Source organism: Nicotiana tabacum, chromosome 19 (genome assembly GCF_000715075.1).
Source record: "Nicotiana tabacum cultivar K326 chromosome 19, ASM71507v2, whole genome shotgun sequence".
Classification (NCBI taxonomy): domain Eukaryota; kingdom Viridiplantae; phylum Streptophyta; class Magnoliopsida; order Solanales; family Solanaceae; genus Nicotiana; species Nicotiana tabacum.
This window is the reverse complement of record NC_134098.1, coordinates 145,806,061-145,829,584: the sequence shown is the minus strand read 5'-3', so window position 1 is coordinate 145,829,584 and position 23,524 is coordinate 145,806,061. Positions and strand designations below refer to the sequence as shown.

The following is a 23,524-nucleotide window of genomic DNA, read 5'->3' as shown; positions in this document are numbered from 1 at the left end:
ATAGTTCTGGGTAGAAGTACTCTTCGCTTAGGTTGTTTTATGTAGCTTAACTCAGGTAGAACAGTTTCGCCTAGGGGATTCAACATTTTATTAGTAATACAGGGCACCAACCCTTGGTTACATTTCCTTTCCAATAATACAGGGCATCAACCTATAGTTACATTTCCTTTTCAGTAATACAGGGCACCAACCCCTGGTTACATTTCCTTTTCAGTAATACAGCGCACCAACCCCTGGTTACATTTTCTTTTCAGTAATACAGGGCACCAACCCCTAGTTACATTTCCTTTTCAGTAATACAGGGCATCAACCCCTGGTTACATTTCCTTTTCAGTAATACAGGGCATCAACCCCTGGTTACATTTCCTTTTTCTGTAATACATGGCACCAACCCTTGGTTACATTTCATATCAGTAATACATGGCACCAACCCCTGGTTATATTTTCTTTTCAGTAATACAGGGCATCAACCCCTGGTTATATTTCCTTTTCAGTAATACAGGGCGCCAATGCCTGGTTACATTTCATATCAGTAATACAGGGTACCAACCCGCTGGTTACATTTCTTTTCACTAGTATATGGTACCACCCCCTGATTACATTCTCTCTCCTTAATATAGGGTACCAACCCTTTGTTACATTTTCTTACTAGTATTAGGGTACACCAATCCCTAGCTGTGTTTTCTGACATAGGGTCACCACTCCCTAATCTCCTTACCAATATAGGGTACACCAATCCCTAGCTATATTTTCCAACATAGGGTCTCCACTCCCTAGTTGATGTGAGCTTAAAGTACACCACTCCCTGATATCATTGTCAATATAAGGTATACCAATACCTAGTTGATTTGATCTTAAATGCAGGGTACACCACTCCCTGATATCATTTCCAATATAGGGTATACCATTTCCGGGCCATATTTTTCCACCATAAGGTACATCAATCCTTAATTGAGATATTGTTTTGACAATAAAGTAACAACATTCAAAAACAAATCCTCATGATCTTTTTAGGGTACACCATTCCTGACTTTTTATTGCTTTCAATAAAAAGTAGTTTAGAATTTTGTTATAATAAATAACGAAATTTTCCTAGTGAAAACTGGGGCAGAAAAATTTCATTCATTTGTTTATTTTGATGTCTGAGCAGGTTTTACCTCGAGGCACAGGGTTCGAGATGACCAAAAGAAGAAGTCTCAATCCAAAAAGAAAAAAGAAAAAAAAAGAAGTGAATCCAAAATGAAGAAGAGGATGAAAAGATGTGGACTGCTCAAGACATGACTGAAGGCACGAGCATTGCAATTCCCGTTTTCTCAGAAGAAGCCATAGAAGAATGAACTAGCATCTGCAGCTAGCAAGTATCAAGGTTCAAATCAAAAGTCTGCATGAAGAACCATTCAAGACTCAAGATCAAACTTTTCAGAAGACTTATAGATAGGAATCTTGTAACTCATAGTTGATAGGCTTGTTTAGTTCCTTTAGATTTTGATGTAATAACAGGACCACGAATCTGATCCTCGATGGAACCTCGCTCGATTCTCGAAATCATCATTTCTTCATTCACTTCTGAACTACACGTGGCATGATTCCTTTATAGCCAAGGATATGTAGGCAGCTCAGATACCAGGGCTCGTTCACAATCTTTTTATCTATTTTTATTTTCTTTTGAATAAGTATCGGGTCAGGAATCAATTACGTTGTTTATTTCTTTGTTAAAAAACACTTCGTATTTCCAAGCAAAGAGGGACAATTGTAAGCACGTAATTTTTGACCCACACATTAGAATTATCTTTAATAGTCTTAGTATTTTAGAATATTTATTTGAGTTTATTTCTATAGGATTTTACTTTATTATTAATTTTAATTCTAGTTTTAAAGCAAAAATTGAAAACTACAAAAATAGGTTCACCTTTATAATATTTGTCTTATCATACATTCTGTTACTATTATTTTGCATAAGGTTTTTAGTATTTTTATAATGATATTACTTTAATTCTACTAGAATTTTAACCTATTTATCTTCATATTTTAATTCGGTATAATCTTGAAAATACCAAAAATAAGTTTATTTTAATATATAGTTAATTAAGTTTTAATTAATATTTTTAGAATTTTTGAGTAGAAAAGGCTTATTTTGTGGTGAGTTTAAGATTTCTTTGGCCCAATTCGGAATGCCTCACAAGATTTGAGCTCAATACCCTTTAAACCCACCAAAAACCTAAACTCCTAACCTAACGCCCCCCTTGAGGATGATGTATCTCTCTTTCTCATTCTTACTAGAGAGACAGCTGCAAAAAAAAAGGAGAGAGACGGCACATGCTGGTCTTCTTCTTCCTCGCAAAAACAGTCACTCACCTCCATTAAAAAGAAAACAGCCACAGCTCCTCCAGTTTTCTCCTTGGGACAACCATATTTCATATGTAAATTTATCTTTTCTCCTCCACAAAGACCCACATCTTTCACCAATGGAAGTAGCTCACAGAAATTACATGAAAATGCTTTCATGGATGCCATAGCTCGTCCTTTTAAGCTCCATAAAAATGCAACAGTCTGGCTCAAAAATCTCACTACAAAAATAGCCTTTCTTCCTCAATAAATAGCTAAAAAACACAACAAAAAACAGCCATAAAAGCTGGCCACTAAAGCTCCCCGAAATAGTCCGAAAACGCAGTGAAACAACACCTCAAAAACATCCCCAAACCTTTCCAAGTATAAAAAGCAGTTCGGTCTTCTTCACAACCGAGATTCGTGTTTTCCGGCAGGCTCAAGGTCGTTTGAGGTTCTCGCTCACAACCCCATTTCGTCGGTCCTTTTTGTTGATTTGATTAGATTTTCTTCTCGGCAACCGCCATTAAGGTTGGTTTTTTCCACTGTATTTTTTTTTCTGCTCTTAAGCATATGAGTATATGTCTTTGATTTGTATAACATGTGAAAAGTGGATTGAGTTTCTTTTATTCTGCTATATGAGCTTGATTATTTAATTCTTCTTACGATTAGCCTTCGAAAGTATCTTAAGTTTGTTAGATGAAAATCATAGTTTCCTTTTTGCCACAAGAATATGAGCGAAACTTTCTTGTAAATAGGTACTGATTGTTTGAGTGTTCTTTTAATTATAATTTTTTCTTTCATTTAATTTTTCTTTCTTCTTTCTTTTTTCTGTTCGTAATTTGCATAAGTTGTTTTAAGTTATTTTCTGTTTGTTAACATTTGTAAGGTGATTATGATGGATCTGTGATGCACACTTTGGATTTTAAGATAAAGGTTTGTGGCTTGGTATCATAAACTGCATTTGGACCATTCGGTCAACTAGAATTAGAGTAGAGTATTGAACTAGACTTTTTACCTTTTGTTTTTTTAGCTAACTTACACCCTTATCCACAAATTCTTTCCATAACTCTTGGCCTTGCAATAATTTCAAACATAAAAAACAAATAACTTATAAATATTCATAGTTTTTCTTTAGGCACGACTAATAAATCATCGTGGCCATGGGTATGGTTCCCGTGGCATGGTCACGATACGTAAATCCCAATTCGAGTATGCATTTCACGTGGCTCGACCGTAACTTTAAATAATAATAAAATTTAACACGTTGTAAATCGCGGGTGCGTCTCACGTGGCGCGATTCATAATGTGTACAAAAACAAACAAGTGCGCGACATCGCGACTAGTTCACACAAATTCCTCAAATACTAAAAGCGGTTTAAAAGGTAAAAATGCATAATATATCTCAAATATGTATTAAATCAGATAATTAGGCCAATTATTAATAGTTGAGCGACCGTGCTAGAACCACAAAATTCGGGAGTGCCTCACACCTTCTCCCAGGTTAACAGAATTCCTTACCCGGTCTTCTATATTCGCAGACCATAAATAAAAGTCAATTTCCTCGATTTGGGATTTAAAATGAATCGATGACTTGGGACACTATAAATTATTCCAATTGGCGACTTTGAAATTGAATAAATAATTCCATTTCGATTAATCTCACTTTAATTAGAAAAACTCCCTTATCCCTATCCCCTCGGGAAAAAGGAGGTGTGACAGTGTAGCGACGGTATAATCCTCATTTTCTCGATTGTTTCTTCTATCTTTGTTATGGCAGGTTTTTGAGTTTGTATTTTTGTTTTGCAGACTAATTTCCTTGCTTCCTAGGGACTTCAGAGGCTGGTCCGTGATAAGGAGGAACTTACCTCCAAGCGGGATCAACTTTTGGCCGAGCAAGATCAAACCACTGCTCGTCTATCAGAACTGGAAGCACGGGTTACCGAGGGAGTGGAGTTGGAGGCTCGGTTGTAGCAAAGTGAGAAAGATGTAGTGTCCCTTGTCCAAGAGACCCCCCAGTTAAGGGTACAATTTGAAGAAGCTAAGGCCATATGGGTTGAGGTTAAAAATGCCATTCTTGCTGCATCCGATCGTGAGGCTGCTTCCACAGAAAGATTGAATAACTTGGAGGCAGCCTTACACTCCAAAACTGAAGAAATTATTGTTGATGAGGAGAAGTATGCCCGGTAGGAGGAAAGGCATAAGAAGGTCACGGAACATAACAAGGTTTTTAGCTCAACTGTTCGTGACCTTGATGTCAGCCTCCGGGCCACTAGATCTGCGCGAGACAATCTTTCTACTAAGGTTGACCAACTTAAAGAATAACTTCAGTGTCGAGCGGATTCCCTCATTGTTGAGAAAATACACACTATGTATAGCATGAGGAGAAACACCTTGGAAGAGGCCAAGGTGGGTGTCATTGACTTTGACGCCAAAATCACTAAGGCCCGTGAGCTGGAGTTAGCTGCAAAAAGAGGTCTATCGGTCAAGCCCGATGCTATCGACTATTTTGGTTATGGTTTTGGTTCTGAGTTCTCGGGAACTGAAGAGGAACCGGAAGGCGATGATGCTGAAGGCCAAAATATCGAACCGGCGATGAATCTGCCCACTTCTCCTGGAGGCGTAAGTGTATCACTTCCTCCGGGTTCCGGAGATGCAGCAACTTAGTTTTTTGCTTTCATTTTCAAATTTTTGTACTTGTGCCGTTTGGCACCTTTATTGTAGATAATAACACTTTCTCGTATAATATTTGCGCAAGTTTACTCTTTGCGTCTTTTTGTTTAGGTATTCGTGCAAGTTTGATCTTTGCGTCTTTCTTTGTTTAAGTGTTTGCGCAAGTTTACTTTTTTGCGTCTGATTGTGTAAGGCTTTTGGTTTATTTTACCCGAAAGTATTTGGATTCCGGGTATAAGTTCTTTCGAAATCAACCCTTTAACGTGAGGGTTTTCATAGGAGAAAGCCCTCTTATGTTTACAGTACTCTTGAAGAGGGCATCTCCTATTCATTACGGCACTAGAATTTGAACTACTTGTTTAACTTTCAAATGATAAAATCAATTCATCGTTCAGACAAGAAACAAGGTAGAAATAAAAGGACTTTACTTTATTCCTTTCATTTTCATAAGCATTCGTTGTGCTAAAAAAAATTGTCATTTCTTGTGACTAACTTGTACAACTTGTTTCTATGGGGCTGGCCACGCAGTCCCTGGTCCCCGATGATACAATTATGTTTTCGGGTTTCATATTCCAGTCGAAGTGGCAGCCGTTATTACCGTATCCTCATATCATTCCCCCCTCTAGTGTTCGAATGCGAAAAATGCAAATTTGAACACTCCAATTTTTACACCTTTGAGGATTCCACTAGTGAATTGCTAGATAATCTTCAGTTCGGTAACAAACTTTGCTTACCCTTAGGAATTTATGCTATCGAGCCAAAGATTATCTAACAATCCTCTAGTGACTTTCACTTGTGAACGGTCGGGTAATATTTGTTCGATAGCAAACTTAACTTCCTAGTAGGAACTTTGCTATCGAGGAAAACACTAACTAATCGCTCTGCAGTGGTTATTTGCTTGTGTGACTTGTCATTTAAAGGTCTTATTTGTTGTTGTTGAAGCTTTCTTCGTAGCATGCTTTCCATTGCTACCTCATTAAAAACCTTGCTAGAAAACCCAATTTGGACAAAAACTGGACAAAGGGGAAAAGAGTGCAGTATATACTTTCAATACAGGTGATGTTCATCAGCAATAATATCTCTTGAGGTGTGCCACGTTCCAGTTGCTTGGCAACTTTTCTCCATCTTGATTCTCTAACTCGTATGACCCTTTCCCCGTGATTGTTGAAACCCTGTAGGGGCCTTCCCATGTTGGACCTAGCTTCCCCACATTAAGTTTCCGGGTGTTCTGAGTTACTTTCCTTAAAACCAAGTCTCCTACTTTGAAATAACAGAGGTCGGCTCTCCGATTATAATACTGCTATATTCGCTTTTTTTGAGCTACCATCCTTATATGTGCCAAGTCTCTGCGCTCATCGAGTAGCTCCAAATTGACTAACATTGCTTTACTGTTTGCTTCTACATTTGACAAAAAATACCTCATGGTAGGTTTACCTACTTCCACTGAGATCAGGTCTTCTGCCCCGTACACAAGAGAAAAAGGAGTCTCCCCCATGCTCGATTTGGCTGTTGTTCGGTATGCCCATAGTACACCTGGAAGCTCTTCAGGCCATTTTCCTTTAGTTGCTTCCAATCTCTTTTTGAGATTTTTTATAATCACTTTGTTCATTTATTATGCTTGGTCGTTTGCGCTTGGATGATAGGGTGATGATGTGATCCTCTTGATTTTCAAATCTTCAAGGAATTTTGTGACCTTTGCACCTATAAATTGCGGCCCATTGTCACAGGCTATCTCTTTTGGTATCCCAAATCTGCAAATTATGTTATCCCAAAAGAAATCTACCACTTCACGTTCGTCGATCTTTTGATAAGGACCTACTTCAACCCACTTAAAAAAATAGCAGTTAAAATCAAAAGAAATCTTACCTTTCCGGGGGCCGGGGGCAGTGGTCCAATGACATCCATCCCCCGTTTCATGAACAGCCATGGTGATATAACTGAGTGTAGCGGCTCTACCGGTTGATGTACCAATGGTGCGTAGCGTTGACATTTATCACATTTTTTAACATAAGTTTTGGCGTTTTGTTCCATCCGGGGCCAGTAATATCCTGCCCTTATTAATTTTAGTACTAAGGAATCTGCACTTGAGTGATTTTCGCAGATCCCTTCATGAACTTCTCGCATAACATAATTAGCTTCGGAGGCTCCCAAACATCGGGCCAACGGGCCATGGAAAGATTTTCTATACAGTTGACCTCCTTTGAAACTAAATTGTGTTGCCTTAGTGCATAGCGCCCAAGATGCCTTAGGATCTTCAGGCAGTTTCCCGTGTTCAAGTTAGTCAATAATTTTGTTTCTCCAGTCCCATACCAAATTAGTCACGTTTACCTCGTAATAGCTATCTGCGTCCAGTACCGAGTGCATAAGTTATACGACCGTACCAGAGTTCGATCCTTTCATTTCCGTAGACGAGCCAAGGTTACCTAGTACATCTACTTTTTCATTTTCTTCCCTCAGAATATGCGTCATTGACCACTCGCGGAACCAAACGAGTAGAGCATGAACCTTCATTACGTATTTTTGCATGCGTTCCTCCTTGGCTTCGAAGATCTCGTAGACCTAATTTACCACAAACTGGGAGTCGCATTTAATTTTTATGACCGCGGAGTCCAGTCCCCGGGCCAACTTGAGTCCTGCAATCAAAACTTCATACTTTGCCTCATTGTTAGTCAGAGTAATAGTTCTTATGGCCTACCTTAGAGTTTCTCCCGAAGGCGTGGTTAATATTATGCCAAGCCCGAACCCTTTCACATTGGAAGCTCCGTCCGCGAACAATAAGGCACGAAGGTACGCAATCTCCTACTGCTTCTTTGGTAGCCAGAGGTAAAAGTCCTGGACTAAAATCGGCCATAAAGTTGGCCAAAACTTGTGACAAAATTGCAGTCCTAGGTTTATATTATATGTCAAATTCGCTCATTTCGACGGCCCATTTGGCCAGCCTGCCTAAGAGTTTAGAATTATGAAGAATATTCCGTAGGGGAAAAGTGGTCACCACACCTATCGGGTGACATTGAAAATAAGGCCTTAGCTTTCAAGCGGCAACTATGAGAGCTAAGGTTTTCAGATGCGAGTAGCGAGTTTCTAATCCCGTTAAAATTTTACTAACGTAATAAATAGGAGATTGCGTACCTTCGTCCTCGCGGACTAAAATGACACTTATCGCTACCTTCGAGACTACTAAGTAAACCAACAATTTTTTGCCTTCCTCCGGTTTCGATGGTAACGAAGGACTTGACAAATACCTTTTTAAATCCCTCAAAGCATGTTGACATTCCGGGGTCCATTCGAAGTTGTTCTTCTATTTGAGCAGCGAGAATAAATAATGGCATTTCTTCGAAGACCGGGAAATGAATCTGCTCAAAGCGGCCAATCTCCTTGTTAGCCTCTAAACTTCTTTTACGTTTCATAGCTGGTCTGGGATGTCTCCAATGGCTTTGATTTTATCAAGGTTAACCTCGATCCCCCTTTGTGACAACAGGAATCCCAGGAACTTACCGGAGCTGACCCCTGAACGCGCACTTCTCATGGTTAAGTTTCATCTTATGCTTCCTTAAGATGTCAAAAGTTTCTTGCAAATGTTTGAGGTGATCACTTCCATTTAAAGACTTATCAAGCATATCATCTATGTAAAATTCCATGGCTTTCCCTATTTTCTTTTCAAACATCTTGTTCACGAGCCGTTGATAAATTGTTCCGACGTTCTTTAGGCCGAAGGGTATCACATTGTAACAATATATGCTGAAATTCGTGATAAACAAAGTTTTTTCCTGATCCTCCAGGTCCATTTTGATTTGGTTATACCCGGAGTAAGCATCGAGGAAACTCATTAACTCGTGCTCGGCCGTTGCATCAATCATTTGATCAATATTTGGCAATGGGAACGAGTCTTTTGATACGCCTTATTTAAGTCCTTATAGTCTACGCACATGCAAAATTTATTATTCTTCTTTGGAACTACTACTACATTAGCTGGCTAATCAGGATACTTTTCCTATCGGATTGAACCAGTATCAAGCAAGCGAGTTACCTCTTCTTTGACAAATTTATTTCTGGCCTCGGTAATAGGACATTTTTTCTATCTTACCAGCGGGATGCTAGGATCCAAGCTTAATTTGTGTACGAACACTTTTTTGCGAGATACCTGTCATATTCGCATGTGACCACGCAAAACAATCGACATTAAATTTAAGGAATTCAGTAAATCCAGACTTGAGATCGGGGTGCAGTCCTCTCCCCGGGTGGAACTTCCTTTCTAATAACTTTTCGAACAATGCAACTTGTTCAAGTTCCTCCGTTGTAGATTTGGTTGTGTTCGTATCTTCCGGTACCTGAAAATACCTTGGTACCTGATAGGATTCCGACGACTCTTCCCCCTCGTTGGTTTAGCTTGGCTCGGGAGCATTCGCCGGTTCCTGTAATTGTTATGCCACAAGCTCCTTCCCTTTGCTACTGGAGATTGAGATTGCATTCATCTCCCTTGCTGTCGGATGGTCACCTATTATTGTTTAACACCCTTGGGGGCTGGGAATTTTAGCATTTGATGATATGTTGATGGCACAACCTTCATTTCATGCAATCATGGTCTCCCCAGGATGATATTGTAACCCATATCGCCGTCTACTACCTCAAAAAGGGTCGTCTTCATCACTCCCTCGGTATTCGTGGGTAGCAGGATCTCTCCCCGGCTTGTAATGCTTGCCAGATTGAAATCGTCGAGGAGTTTTATGGTCGAAATGATACTTCTTGTGAGCTTGGCTTACTCCAACACTCTCCAATGGATAATATTGGTCGAACTTCCTGAATCCACCAGAACACGTTTAATTTTAAAATCTACGACATTTTGAGAAATTACCAGGGCGTCGTTATGCGGTAGCAACAGTCTATCCGCGTCTTCCTCCTAAAAGTAATGTCGTCTTCACCGACTTCCCTAAGTCTCTTACTGTGGGTCACTGATACCTTCGTCTTTTTTGCCGCCGAAAATGTAACCCCTTTAATCTCATCGTCGTCCCCCCCCCCCCTCCCCGAAAATCATATTGATTGTCAAGCGCGAAGGATCTTCTCCTGATTTTAAAGGCTCCGTATTATCACGATTGCGACCGTACTTGTTTTTAGCTCAGTCACTTAAAAATTCCCTGAGATGGCCATTTTTCAGCCATGTCGCCATCCCTAGTCCAGTGATTGTTTGTCCCATGATATTCGCACCACAAATTAGAATCCCTTTGGCTGGGATCAGATCTCGTTAGTCTCAGTAACCGTGCTTCTTTAATGTTCCTCATAGCCGACACCAGCTCCACTACGCTGATGTTGAAGTTGTATTCGGAAAGTCTGGGGTAGGAAGAATCTTGAGAACCTGACATTTCCTTGTTCTGCAACAAACTGTTGTTTCGACCACGATCAATTCTCCTATCGGTAGTAAATCTAATCCTCCAACCAGAAACCTCTCTCACAACCTTCGGCCCGTTCATAAGGCAAAAACTGACTCCTCAAAGACCGTCGATCTGTGTCAAAATCGTCTTTTGATTTCTCTTTAGTCAACCGGGAAATCGAACTGATCATCCTCAATTCTTATCTTTGACTCATATCAATTGTGAACATCCGCCCAAGTTGTTGCCTGGAACTCGAGCAAACATTCTTACAACTTCCGGGAAGCGTCAGAACTTCTCGGATTCAAACCTTTAGTGAATGCCTCAGCCGCCCATTCGTCCAGTACAACTGGGAGCAACATCATTTCCTTCTGGAACCTGGTTAAAAACTCATGCAGCAACTCGAACTCTCCATGCGCAATCCTTAATATATTGGCTTTTCGGGCTTGTACCTTTCTATCCCCGGCATGGGCCTTGATGAAAGAGTCTGCGAATATCTCAAAGGAGTCTATGGAATGCTCGGGCAAAAGCGAATACCACGTCAGGGCTCCTTTCGTAAGAGTCTCCTCGAATTTCTTCAACAAAACTGACTCAATCTTATGAGGAGCTAAATCGTTTCCCTTCACCGTCGTTGTATAGGTGGTGATATGCTCCTGAGAATCTGAAGTACCATTATAGTTCCGCATGTCTGGCATTTTAAACCGCTTCAGGATCGATTCTGGTGTCGCGCTTGGTTTGTACGGCAATTGTGTGTATTTCTTTGAGTCTGGACCTTTCAACACTGGTGGTGCGCCCAGGAATTGATCCATTCGGGCGTTTACTTCCCTCATAAATTGCATGAGTTCGATTTTAAAGGGATCATTCTCATTGTTGTGACCGGATCCGCTTCCCCCGACCCCATCGGATTCGACCTCACCCCTCGGGTTGTTGTTGTCGACCCTTTGCGTTATTTAATTTGTGGGAGCACTGGAAGTAACTGGACCTCGCCCGTTCGCATTGTTGGAAGCCCCCTACAACTCCTGTTTCAGCTCCGTCAAGACCTTATCCTGTCATGTGAGATGGCCTATAATGGCCTTATATTGCTCTTGCATGACCCAGACTGCTTCAACGACGTGTTCTTCTTTATCATCATCAGGAATCGCCTCCCGAACATGGAGAATACCAGCCAACGTGGACCGATGTGGCCTCGTTCCCCTCATTGCGGGTATCGCTGGTAGAATCTTCGTGCTGAGGCTGATTTCCTTAGGCCTCAACGTTGTGTGTTGTTAATACCATTATCTTCCATTTTCAATGATTTTTGCTAAGGACAAAGAATCAAACAAGTCAGTAACAGATGCAAGGATCAATTCAATTACACAACTTTCTATCCCAACGGTGGACACCAAACTGTTTACCCGTAAAATGATACATTTAAATTTATACGTAGTTTATAGATAAGTGAATTAATTTGATCCAAAAATAATAGATGAATTAGACAAAAATATAAGACTTAGCCTTAAAATCGAAATAAACTGCAGATATCTTAGTTCCGAGTATAGAGCTACAAGGAGCAACAAGAACAGTGCAAATAATCAAGAAGCAAAATGTTATTTGATCTTTTGATAAAGTATAGTGTAAGGCCCCATAAAAGTTTACCTAGAACGAGGGGTTTCGTGGCGCCAAGGATGGCGAAACCAACAAGTTGAAGAGGCCACCTGGGAGGTCGAGGAAGAGATGAAGAAGAAATACCCCAATTTATTTGAATAACTATGTAATTGTTTCTATAAAATTACCTTCTATGAGTTATGTATCACTTGTACAGTTTATGTTAAGGTGTTCCTTTTGGTGATATAAGATCTATGACGTTATGGTCGATGTTGTTTTCATGTTATGTTACGTTGTTGGATCATGTATATGTTGTTAGGATTGGCTTATGGGATTCTCTGACAGGTGGATAGACCCAGTTATAGGAGAGACTGCCAAAATTTCTAGAAATTTGGGGAGTTAGTCAATTCGGAACTGTTGGTGTGTGAACTAAGAGTTGAATCACATTGGATGCTGATAGTGGCTTTTTTACCCTAATTTGAGGATGAATGATCCTAAGCGGGGGAGGATGTAAGGCCCCGTAAATTTTCACCTAGAACGCGGGATTCTGTGGCGTCGAGGTAGGCTAATGTGTTTGTGGATTGTAAAACGGCCATTTTGGGTTGTACAGTGCGTCAGGGAGTTGAAGGAAATTTTTTGCAAAACATGATTTTTTTGCGGTCCACTATGCGAGCGCAGAACCTCTTCACGGACCGCAGATCGACCGTAGAGTGCAACAGGACTTGAGCTAATTTTTGAAGATCATTTTGCGGTCAAGTATACGGCAACATAATCATTTTGCAGGTCGCACAATCCATCGAAGAACCACCATGAAGATTTTCGGAGGGAGATTTTGCGGCGCGTTATGCGACCGCATGACCGTTCTACGGGCCGCAGACCTGACTAGTCCTTCCCAGTTTTTGAGACCATTTTTTCGGTCCTTTTTGCGGACCGCATACTCGTTTTGTGTTTCGGTCTGCGACCACAGACCCGGCTTTATAAGATTAAGTTTGGGAAAATTCCACCCGATCCCACTTTTTATAAAAAGACTTTGGGGGTTATTTTAGAAGGTTCCAACTGTTATTTTAGAGAGGGGAAAGTGCTCTAGAGTGAGAGGAGGAATCCCTAAGCATTTTGTTCATCAATCCTCGCTCAAGTCTTGGAGAATTCACAAGGAAAAACTTGCTAGTTGTCTTCTAAAGAGGTAAGGTTCTAGCCCTAGCTTTCCATTTCGAGTTTGGGGTAGAAATGGATAACGAGGAGTGTGATTCTTGGGTATGAGAGTGTTATTTATGCATGTATATACTTGCAAGATTTGTGGGAAGGTTGTTAAGCTCAAATGGGAAATATTGGATTGTGGGATGAAGGAATCCACCATAGAAGAACCTTAAAATCTTAATTCACACCTAGTGTTTGATGAAATGCTTTAATGAGCTGAACCCACGAATATCTTCCTAATTATGGTTCAAAGTGTAGAATGAAGTTGCTAGGATTTTCGAAACATTACAGTAATTTAAGGAAAGCTCAAGTGAGGTATGTTGGCTAAACCTCTCTCTTAGAATGGAATCCCACAATATTCTTGTAAGTCTCAAGTGTGATGGGTCAAGTTCTTATTTCATGTTCCGAGTTATTCATTATAAATTTAACTACTCCGGATAAATTTTGTGTCGAAAGTTATATGTTCAAAATGTGTTTTGAATGTTCTTATTACATTATGTTATCCTTCGAGAATGTATTCAAAGTATGGTTTGTGTATTAAAATATTTGACTTCAAGTCATGTTTTAAATGAAAGTTATTATGCCAAATTATGGGGGGAAACTCGATATGCTTAAGACTCTTAATTGCTTATATGTGTACTTAAAGTCTTGATTAGAAATGCCTTGTTGTTGATAATACATGATGATGCTTGAAAGTGAAAGGGGTGAGTATTAAATATGAAATACGGCCGACGTGCCAAGAATGATATTATAATTGTGGCCACTAGTCCCAATGAAATGGAAAGATATGTAAAAGATTATGAAATGAGATGTAATCCTATATATAGTAAACATTTTAGGAGTATCGTTAGTCACCGAGGAAGGGTAGGTTGGAATAATCTAACCCCGAAACTACACATACTGCCGGTGTAGGAGTGATTAGGGAGTAAATTCCTGAACTGATGTGTTGAGAATATTCCCCTTAAATGGGATGAGATTTATGTGTTGAGATTGTTCCCCTTAATTGGGATGAAATGATTGCTAGCATAATGTGATGTCGATCCACCCGACATTGTGGTGAGACGGCCTAGCCGATCAGATCGAGATCGGATGCTACGACGCCCACATGGTGGTGATTGTGATTGTGATTGGATGTCTTTGGGTGATACGGCCTAGCCAATCGGGCCGTGATCGGACTCCATTCTAAAAATACAGTGGTATATCGGTACCAAAGATCTCCCAACCTAAAAATATTAAAATTACATGAAAACTTATCTTGATGTTGTGGTATTGTTTGAGGCTTCTATTGATCTTATGATTGTTTCTCCTTGTATTGTTACTCGTTCTATTGAGGGGGTGTTTAGTCTTACATACTAGTACTATTCCATATGTACTAACATCCTTTTTACCGGGGGTGCTGCATCTTTAATAGACGCAGGTGGTTCCACAACAGGCAGCATTAATCATTGATAGCAGTACACCCTCCTCCCAGCCGACTTGATGATCCTCACTTCATTTCGGAGTCGTGTATCTTTTGTTCCTCGTGTATTGTGTATTGAGGTATAGTCGGGGCCTTGTTGTCAGCACTTTTATAGTACTCTTTGTATCCATTAGAGGCTTTGTAGACATAGTGTGGGTTGTACCTTGGTTATGGGAAAGTCAAACTAAAGATGTTGTAATTGTATCACATATTTCCACTTCTAAACTATGAATGTGTAATGTAATATTTTGGAGACTTATAAATGACGTATCTAATGGTAATGGATTGGTTTTGTTTACATGATATTCTCATTGTGTTTTTACTGAAATATATCTCCTCTTTATTCATGGGTAAGTTCGGGTAGAAGGCATTGTATAGGCTTTGACGAGCTTGAAACACACATAAATTATGCTCGCTAATCAATATATTATAGTATAATATCGTATCCACAAGGATTGGATTAAACAATGTTCTTGTAGTTTCTAGCTTGATTGCTATCCAAGATGATCAACAATTGAGATTTTTATGATTTTTAAGTATAATTAACTAAGAATCTAAAGCTATTGACTAATGACAATCGCAACAAAGGTGAGCAAGGAAGTTATCAATGGGAGAAAATAGGGATTGATATGATAGGTGCAAGACAAATGTTTGGGATCTAACTCTAGATAATTCACTTCTAATCTTCAAGTGAGTCTCTTGAATTCACTCAGTTATTAGTTCAAACATTCAACAAAACTCCTCTCTCGATTAAGTCTTAACTTCACAAGATGAATCAATTTAAGCACGTGAAGATATACAAAAATGCGTTGTGAATTGGTCTTTCCGAGAATCTCTCTCGATTATATATCCTCCTAACTAGGTTTAATCAATGATTCAACTAGCCTCTTTCGATTACTAAGAAGAATTAATGAACTCAACCAACAATATAATGCAAAGATATCACAAGCTGTGCCTCTCTCAATTACATAAACAAGTGAATAAAGATGCAACAATTAAATCATCCAAAAACGCTTCAATACATAAAACTAGAGTTATAATCCACAAACAATCATCAAAACACCAATCTCAGGAAAACATAAATTCAATCCAAACTCGTGTCTTGAGTGAGGAGGGAATGATGAAATCCTTGTGCTCGAGTTCTTCCAACTCCTCCTTAGCCTCATTAGGTCGAAGATGTGTCAAAAGTCTAGAAAATAATATTTTTCATGTATTTATACTAAATAGGGTCGGGCCAGACAAAATCACCTTCTTCTAGCCGAAATAGGAAAATTACTCTATAAACGTTGCACAGTCACGCCGCATGGGGAAACGCGCCATGCAGTGCATTAGTGGGAAAATCCAGAGAGCTAGTTCTGACAGGCAGCAGAGAATTGCACAAGCGTGCCGCCCCCACGAACCACCCCAAGCGCCGCGACGGTGGGAATTTCTCAGAGTACGGACCAAACTTCGATTTGACGTTCAGACTTGGTCCTCGACCCCCGAACATGATCCCGACTTAATCCCTTGGGCTTTTACTCATACTTCAAAGCTCCAAATAGCTCGAATTTATTCCATAACATCTACATAGCTCGGAATCACTCCTGCAAGGCATAAAACATACAATAAGTACAAAACACTACCAATTAAAGCTCAACACAAGTAAAGTACAGTGAATTAGAGTGCAATAAGCGGCTAAAATATGTAATTATAGCCTACCATCAGGCTTGCTTGACTGGGGTATCTCAGTTGAGTGTCGGTCGCGCTTCCCGATGTCGGGGCGTGACATATAGTATATGCTTGTCAGAGAAATCTTTTTTTTTTACAATGATGGTAGAACTCTCTATTTATAGCTACACCTAGGGAGGGAACAAGGTTCTAAGATCAAGTCTCTCTTAAATGATAATTATGAGGGCTATTGAAGAATATGTAATGGTGGGCAGTGAATGCCATATTCTCTATAACGGATCATGCACTTAATGCGTTAGAATATCCTTCATTGAATGCTACCGGACGACAGACATTTATTTTGTCTTTATGAATACCAATCTTTCCGAAGACAAGCGAGGCCATTGCCCTCAGATTCAACTGTCTCTTGTCTTTGGCTTCACGTGTCGCTTTCTCATACGATCATTAAATATGAACATATTTTACCCATACAAATAAATCCACACATACAACTGAACGATTGATGCTGGAGAGTGGAAAGAATTAAATGACATTTTTCTATCTAAAAATATCAATTTCCAAAAGGTCAGTATAAAATTGACAATATATCCCAGCATAAAATTTGGTAATTTTTTCATAACTTTTGTCATAATTATCATCTACATGTTTCATAAACTTTTGGTATATCAATCATAAATTTCTAAAATTTCAGGGACTAAAATAGAAATACCCCTTCATTCATCTTGGTTCTCGCGAAAGGATTAAGGATACACATAACACGGCATTAACAATATCGTCCAAAATCTCACAGATCAAATTCGAAACATTCTCTCAACTCGCCCTGAACTCAGACTCGGCCATGTGGAGAAACACGGTGGGTTTCTCTTCGAAACTCCTCGCCGCCTCCAAAGCCTCATCCTCTCTTCGTGTTCCTTTACTTCATCATGGCGTTGTTACCCGATCCACTTCTACAGCCGCCGGCTCCGGTCCGGAGTCAACTGAAGCTGCCGGTTCAGTAAAGTTGGGATTTTCGTCCGGATCTCCGGGTTCTTCAGCTGTGGATCTTTCATCTTTTGTGGCTGCAGCATCAGTTTTGAAATCTAGGGATGTTGTGGATTTTGCTAAGCACTATGGGCGCTGTTATTGGGAGCTTTCTAAAGCTCGCTTAAGGTTTGCCCCTTTTTGCTGTATGAATCCTTATTCAATAACTCCTTATTCAAAGTACTGTTGGAATTATTTGGACCGGATGATGTAGTTGATTGATTCTGTAATGGTACTGCAACTGCTGTTTAGTATTTGCCTAATAATTTGCTGGATCCAATTATTGGAGTATGTGAACTAACTTATGTATCAACTGGCTTCATAGAGTTATTGGGACGTTAGGGCCTGTTTAGTTGTGCTTACGGGAATGAACTTTAGGTCATCTTGTTGATATCATGAAGGATATTGATCCTGCTAGAACGCTCTCAGTGTGAGCCCATTTACCCCAGTTTTGGTAGGTTTACCTGGAACATGTGCCTGTGGGTTATAGTAGGTCGCCCAGTGGATTGGTTGACATGCACGCGATTAGTGTAAATTGGTTTTCCTCTTCATGTTAGATTTTGTGTTGGAAACTCAAGTTGAAATGATAATAAAAAGTAAGCTAAGAGAAAAAGTAGGAGATAGTGGGTCAAAAAGTGAGAGGCTGGACTCTGGAGTGTAAGGGACATACCAATTTACTCTTAGATTGTTGATACTAGTTTTGATAACACAAAAGAAATCATCCTTTTCATTAAACCAAGTTTATTACTTCAAGGGATTAGTGTTTAGCAGTAGTACAAATTTACAAATTACAATTTTAGAGCGGATTAAGATCCAAATTGAGAAGCAGAAAAAGAAGAGTAATTACTGTTTTCTTGTGCTTTCGGCTCCATTCCTCATTTTTCAACGATCTGATATGAAATTCTTTTAGCAGGAGAAAAATGAGTGCTGTCAACCATTCCGAATTTTATATCTTACTATCCTTGGCTTTATTTTTTTTAGAGAGAGGGGTGGAAGAAGGGGGGATATTGGTTGAAGTCTTGTGTGTTTTTCTGCCCTTAATTTCTTTCTCTTGTGGTGGTTGTGAAGCATGAGTACCAATGTGTAGAATAAATTCCCATGATACCTGGCTGCTGCAGATAATCAAAATTTTGCAGGGTGAAGATCCAAGACTGGCAACTTAGCTGAGTAATTAGTTAATGTTTGAATGATATGCATGAACTATAGCAATATAATAACGAAGGACAACTGGTTTTAGAAGGTAAGGGAGTCTTGCCAAAATGTGACTAAATGGGAGTAGCGCATGTGTTCGAGGTTGACTGTGTATGTTGTACTGTATTTGACTGATACACTCGGACAGTTGGACGTTGTCTATAAAGTACTCTAAGCCTCTATTGTTTCCCTAAAGGGTTACCTTTCAATAGAACACTTTGGTTTTTATGGCTGTTTTAATGGTTTTCCTGGTGATGCTAGGTCCATTTACTCATTTAGAGCCTTAAAAGTTAAAACATATTATAGGGGTCCGAAAGTGAGAAACAAAAGAATAGGCTTGCATCTATTTTTAAACTACAATAAATCATTAAAGACTCAATTCATATCCAATTTTTATGGATTTTCCTGTTCATTTTCGATTTACATTGCAAATGTTTTAGGTGAAATGATGTAATTCTGCATCTTCTTGATGCCTTTTCTAATGCAATTTACTTCATAAAAAAAAATTTAAGTGAAATGATAAAAATAGATAGGCTATGAAACACACCCCAACAAAAAAAAAATAGAAGTTCCTTTTTAAGATTCAGTGTTCTTATCTTCCCCCCCCCCCCCAAAAAAAAAAAAAGAATCTTAGTATCTGACTGTGGGCCAAAAAGTTAGCATGAGTGCAGTTGACAGACCAATTTAGTCTTAGCTTGTCAAGGCTAGTTTTAAAGGACATGAGAATCAACTATTTCATCAAATGAAGTTAGTTACATTAGTGTTTTAGTAGTATAGATTAGAAGCTTAAGCAGATTAAGATCCAGACCAAGAAGCAGCAAAAGAAGACAAAAACTTGTTCTCCAGCTCCATTCCTCATTTTTCAGTGGTCTAATATGAATTTCCTTTAGCAGGAGAAAAAAGAGTGCTCTCAACCATTCCAAATTTCTAATCTTAGTATTCCTTGGCTTTTCACTCAGTTGAAGAGCTTCTATATTCTTTATTGACTACATCTTGGATCTGTTGCTTGTTCTGATTGTTCCAGTCTTTTCTTTCCAGCATGTTGGTAAATGAGCTACTCAATATGTCACCACTCTGTATTTTTGCTGCTTCAATTTTCTCTAAATACACTTATTTCAGCATGCTAGTTGTTGCAACCTCCGGCGCTGGGTATGTCCTTGGGAGTGGTAGTGCCATTGACTACATGGGACTTTGCTGCACATGTGCTGGCACAATGATGGTGGCGGCATCGGCTAACACGTTAAATCAGGTATAATGCTGCAATCTTGCTGACAACTAAATGGCCACCTAAATGAGAATTGAAGCCCTCTCCCGATAAAGTGGGTAAATCCCTGGGTGGACCGCCAAGAAATTTGTGCCTTTTCCCTTACTTTTTTCTTTGAGAAACAATTGAAGGATATAATATTGTATCCATTAGTGACAGTTGATGCAACATATGCTTTTCATGTATTTTTTTAAGCAGTGAAACTCAGTGATTAATTGTTGTAGTTTTTGCTCTCAGGTGTTTGAGGTAAAAAATGATGCTAAGATGAACAGAACTAAGAGAAGACCATTGCCATCAGGACGGATTAGTATACCTCATGCAGTAACATGGGCAGCATCTTCTGGGATAGTGGGCACTGCTCTACTGGCTAGCAAGGTGGCCGGATATCCTCTGCAACTAGTCTGACAATATATATATATATATATATATATATATATATATAAATATATATATATATTGCAATTAGATAGACTGTCTTTCTTTCCGTTGATATAAATTATTGATTGAGGGATTGATGTTGCAATTTCTATGACAAGGTTTCTACAGGCTAATATGTTGGCAGCTGGCCTCGGTGCTTCTAATCTTGTGCTGTATGCGTTTGTATACACACCGCTAAAGCAGATACATCCAATAAATACATGGGTCGGTGCAATTGTTGGTGCTATCCCACCGCTGCTTGGGTAATTGTCTTGTTATACACTCTTTAGGCTTTCTGCCTTACCAATCTCGGTCCCACCTAAATTTTGTGTCTATGTATCTGAGCATAAAAGAGACATGATCTTTTATCATTCTATTTTGTTTTTTTCTTACAAGTTCACGAATTAATTGTTGGTTTGAGAATGTTCATTGATAGGCATATTTTGGCATGCTGTATTATGCAGTTAATTTTACTAGACTGATCGTTTCGGCATGCTTCGGATCTATATTTTCTTTGAGTATGCTTCATTGCGCTCCTCAGAGAGATGCATTACTTAATTTTGTTATGTAGCTATTTTGCATAGTAAAATAGCAATTCCACCTTCAGAGTGCTACTCTCTTCATGGATTATGATTATTTTCAGACCCGATGCATGGGAAGTTTCTTGTTTAGTTGCAGAAAGGATAAAATATTATCCAGCTGAATTGCATATTTACGTTATAAATTGCCGTTTGTTACTACGCAAATGCTAATAGAGTACAACTTACATCAAGTACCTGGTTAGAACTATGTTTTAGCTTGTGTTTTCTGGTATTTTTGCAATTGCTGTGGGTCTACCGCTGATGAGCCCATACTGAAAGATTTTCTCTCCTTGTATAGGTGGGCCGCGGCTTCTGGTCAAGTGTCTCTGAATGGATTGCTCCTCCCAGCAGCTCTGTACTTTTGGCAAATACCTCATTTCATGGCCCTAGCGTACTTGTGCCGTAAAGATTATGCTGATGGAGGGTAAGTACTAATTTTGTAATGATCTTCAAAGTCAAGGTTGTTGCGTGGTGAAAGTAGCCATATTGTTTCAATTAATGGTCATATGCATCTAGATGCCGAGAATTGTCCCGCACGTGCTACCTCTAAAGAGGTCCTTGAGCTTTAGTCTTCATATAATGAACGACGAATAAAAAACTTGGGCTACCGGAGGCTTATTGTGGGCCGGGGGTGGGGGAGCTTGAATATTTGTTGACGATGCTTGCAATAAACACACCAGCTGCTTGACATCATGTGGCGTCCTTTTTTCTCATAATGTTCTATATATTTCTTCTAAATTGGCCCCTGAGATTCTTCCTCGACTTATCATTTATCATTCTGTGTATAGGTTCAAGATGTTCTCTCTTGCTGATGCTTCTGGTCAGAGGACAGCCGCTGTTGCCTTGAGGAACTGCCTATATTTACTTCCATTGGGTTACCTAGCCTATGATTGTGAGTCAATTTTCTATATAGGAATATTTCCATTTTTGCGTTACTGTCTGTGTAAAAATTACTTGACATGGCTTGAAGCGCCACCAAGTTTTATAAGGTAAGTGGACTAGTATGTTCCTCTCTCTGTCCAACTTTAGGTGTCTTAAGTTGACTTTAATACGTAAATTTGACCATTTTTTGTAGATGACCCTGGTTTGGGAAAGTGTGTAGTGTGTACAATGACAACGTTTTAGGTTTCTGTGGAGTACATAAATATGAAATTGCTTAAATATCATTATGGAAATGCTACCTGAGTTGTAGAAAATCTTGGAATGAATATCCAGCCCCAGATTGGCCTGCATAGCAACTCCATGGTTTCATGGCAATTGCTCAATGTGCCTTCCCTCTGTTTGTGATTACTGTTTGTACTTTGTTAATGTCTAACCTCCCTCTTCCTGCTTGTCTCTGAACTTCCTCCTCTTACGACTGTCTGCATGCCAGGGGGGTTGACATCTGGATGGTTTTGCCTGGAATCGACACTTCTTGCTCTGGCTATTAGCTGTACAGCAATATCATTCTACCTGAACCGTACAACCAAAGATGCTAGGAGAATGTTCCATGCCAGCCTTCTCTATCTTCCCGTATTTATGTCTGGGCTTCTAGTTCATCGTGTAACTGAGAATGAGCAGCAACTGACTATTGAAAACTCCGTTAAGATTGTTGAGATGTCATCTTCATTGGAAACTACAGAAGGGTCACAAGAAAACAGAAAGCAGCAGTCTGTAGGTGGTGGTCAACGCCGGCCACCTGTATCGTATGCCTCAGCTGCTCCATTTCCTTTCTTGCCAGCTCCGTCATATGCCACACCATAAAATATGAATCTTTTCTCGAATTTTGATTTTGTATTAATGTAATAAAAAAAGGAACGGAAGTATCCCTTTATATTGGATTATTGACTGCACCTGGATGTCATACTTATAAAGGTTTGAGTAACCTTGGACGTGGGATGTCCAAGGGGTAGATTTTATTCTTTTTATTGTTTGGTCCACAAGTATGTTTACCAGATCAAGTGGTATCTTACAGATGATGCACATGGATTATTCTTATTTCCTTGATCCGGTGGTGTGGAGAGCTTTTAGATGATTGGCATAAATAACATTGAGGCTAGTGATGTCGCAAGAAAGACTGTAAATTCATTGATGGTATGGATGAACTGCATTTTGTCTTAATTTGAATGTCTTGTTGGTAAACTTCACCATATCTCGAAGTGCAATTAGAATTGCATCGAAAGAAGTTCAAAAAATTAGATACTCGAAAATTACATGAAAGCCGCTGTAAGTAGAAAGAGTATCGTGTATCTTAGAATTATAAAAGAATGTATCAAGCTTTAGTTTTGAAAATAAAATAAAATAAAAAGAATTGCACTTAATATGTATTAACAAGTGCTGGTAGTAAAGAACATAGCCATAGGGAGTGCTGGTTAAAGAACATAAACATGACAAGTTCTGGGTTAAAGAGCATAACCATAAGGGGACATTTGGTATGATGTAACTACTTGAAAATATATTTCATCTATTATTTCATTTTGTTTTTCTTTTTTCATTTTATCATATGGCAGATTGTATACAGCTTCGCTGCCTCTGGTGACACGAGGATCCAACTCCCATTCTACTCGATATAAAACATTGTACATGATGAATTCTCTGGAGCTTCAGCATTGATAAGGTTTCAATAGAGATTTAAGGAGTTCGGAACCAAAATGTGGTTCTTTTGAACTCAAAGAACCAAAATGTGTGGAAAAAAAATATAGTGACCAAAATATATATAACGCCCTTTTAAAGGGCGCTATACCTTAACGGCAGTTTGCCCAGTTAAGTATAGCACCCTTTTAAAAGGCGCTATATATATAAC

The 23,524-nt window shown here is 39.2% G+C and overlaps 1 protein-coding gene across 1 annotated transcript; it reads left to right on the top strand.

The window, feature by feature from the left end:
- The first annotated feature begins 17,005 nt into the window (after window positions 1-17,005).
- Window positions 17,006-22,842, top strand: LOC107780480 (protoheme IX farnesyltransferase, mitochondrial). Its single transcript, XM_016601030.2, has 7 exons — window positions 17,006-17,418; window positions 19,600-19,729; window positions 19,982-20,119; window positions 20,291-20,424; window positions 21,041-21,166; window positions 21,531-21,634; window positions 22,115-22,842. The coding sequence occupies exons 1-7, from the start codon at window positions 17,108-17,110 to the stop codon at window positions 22,483-22,485; spliced, it is 1,314 nt and encodes a 437-aa protein (XP_016456516.2). The 5' UTR covers window positions 17,006-17,107; the 3' UTR covers window positions 22,486-22,842.
- The last annotated feature ends 682 nt before the right edge of the window (window positions 22,843-23,524 follow it).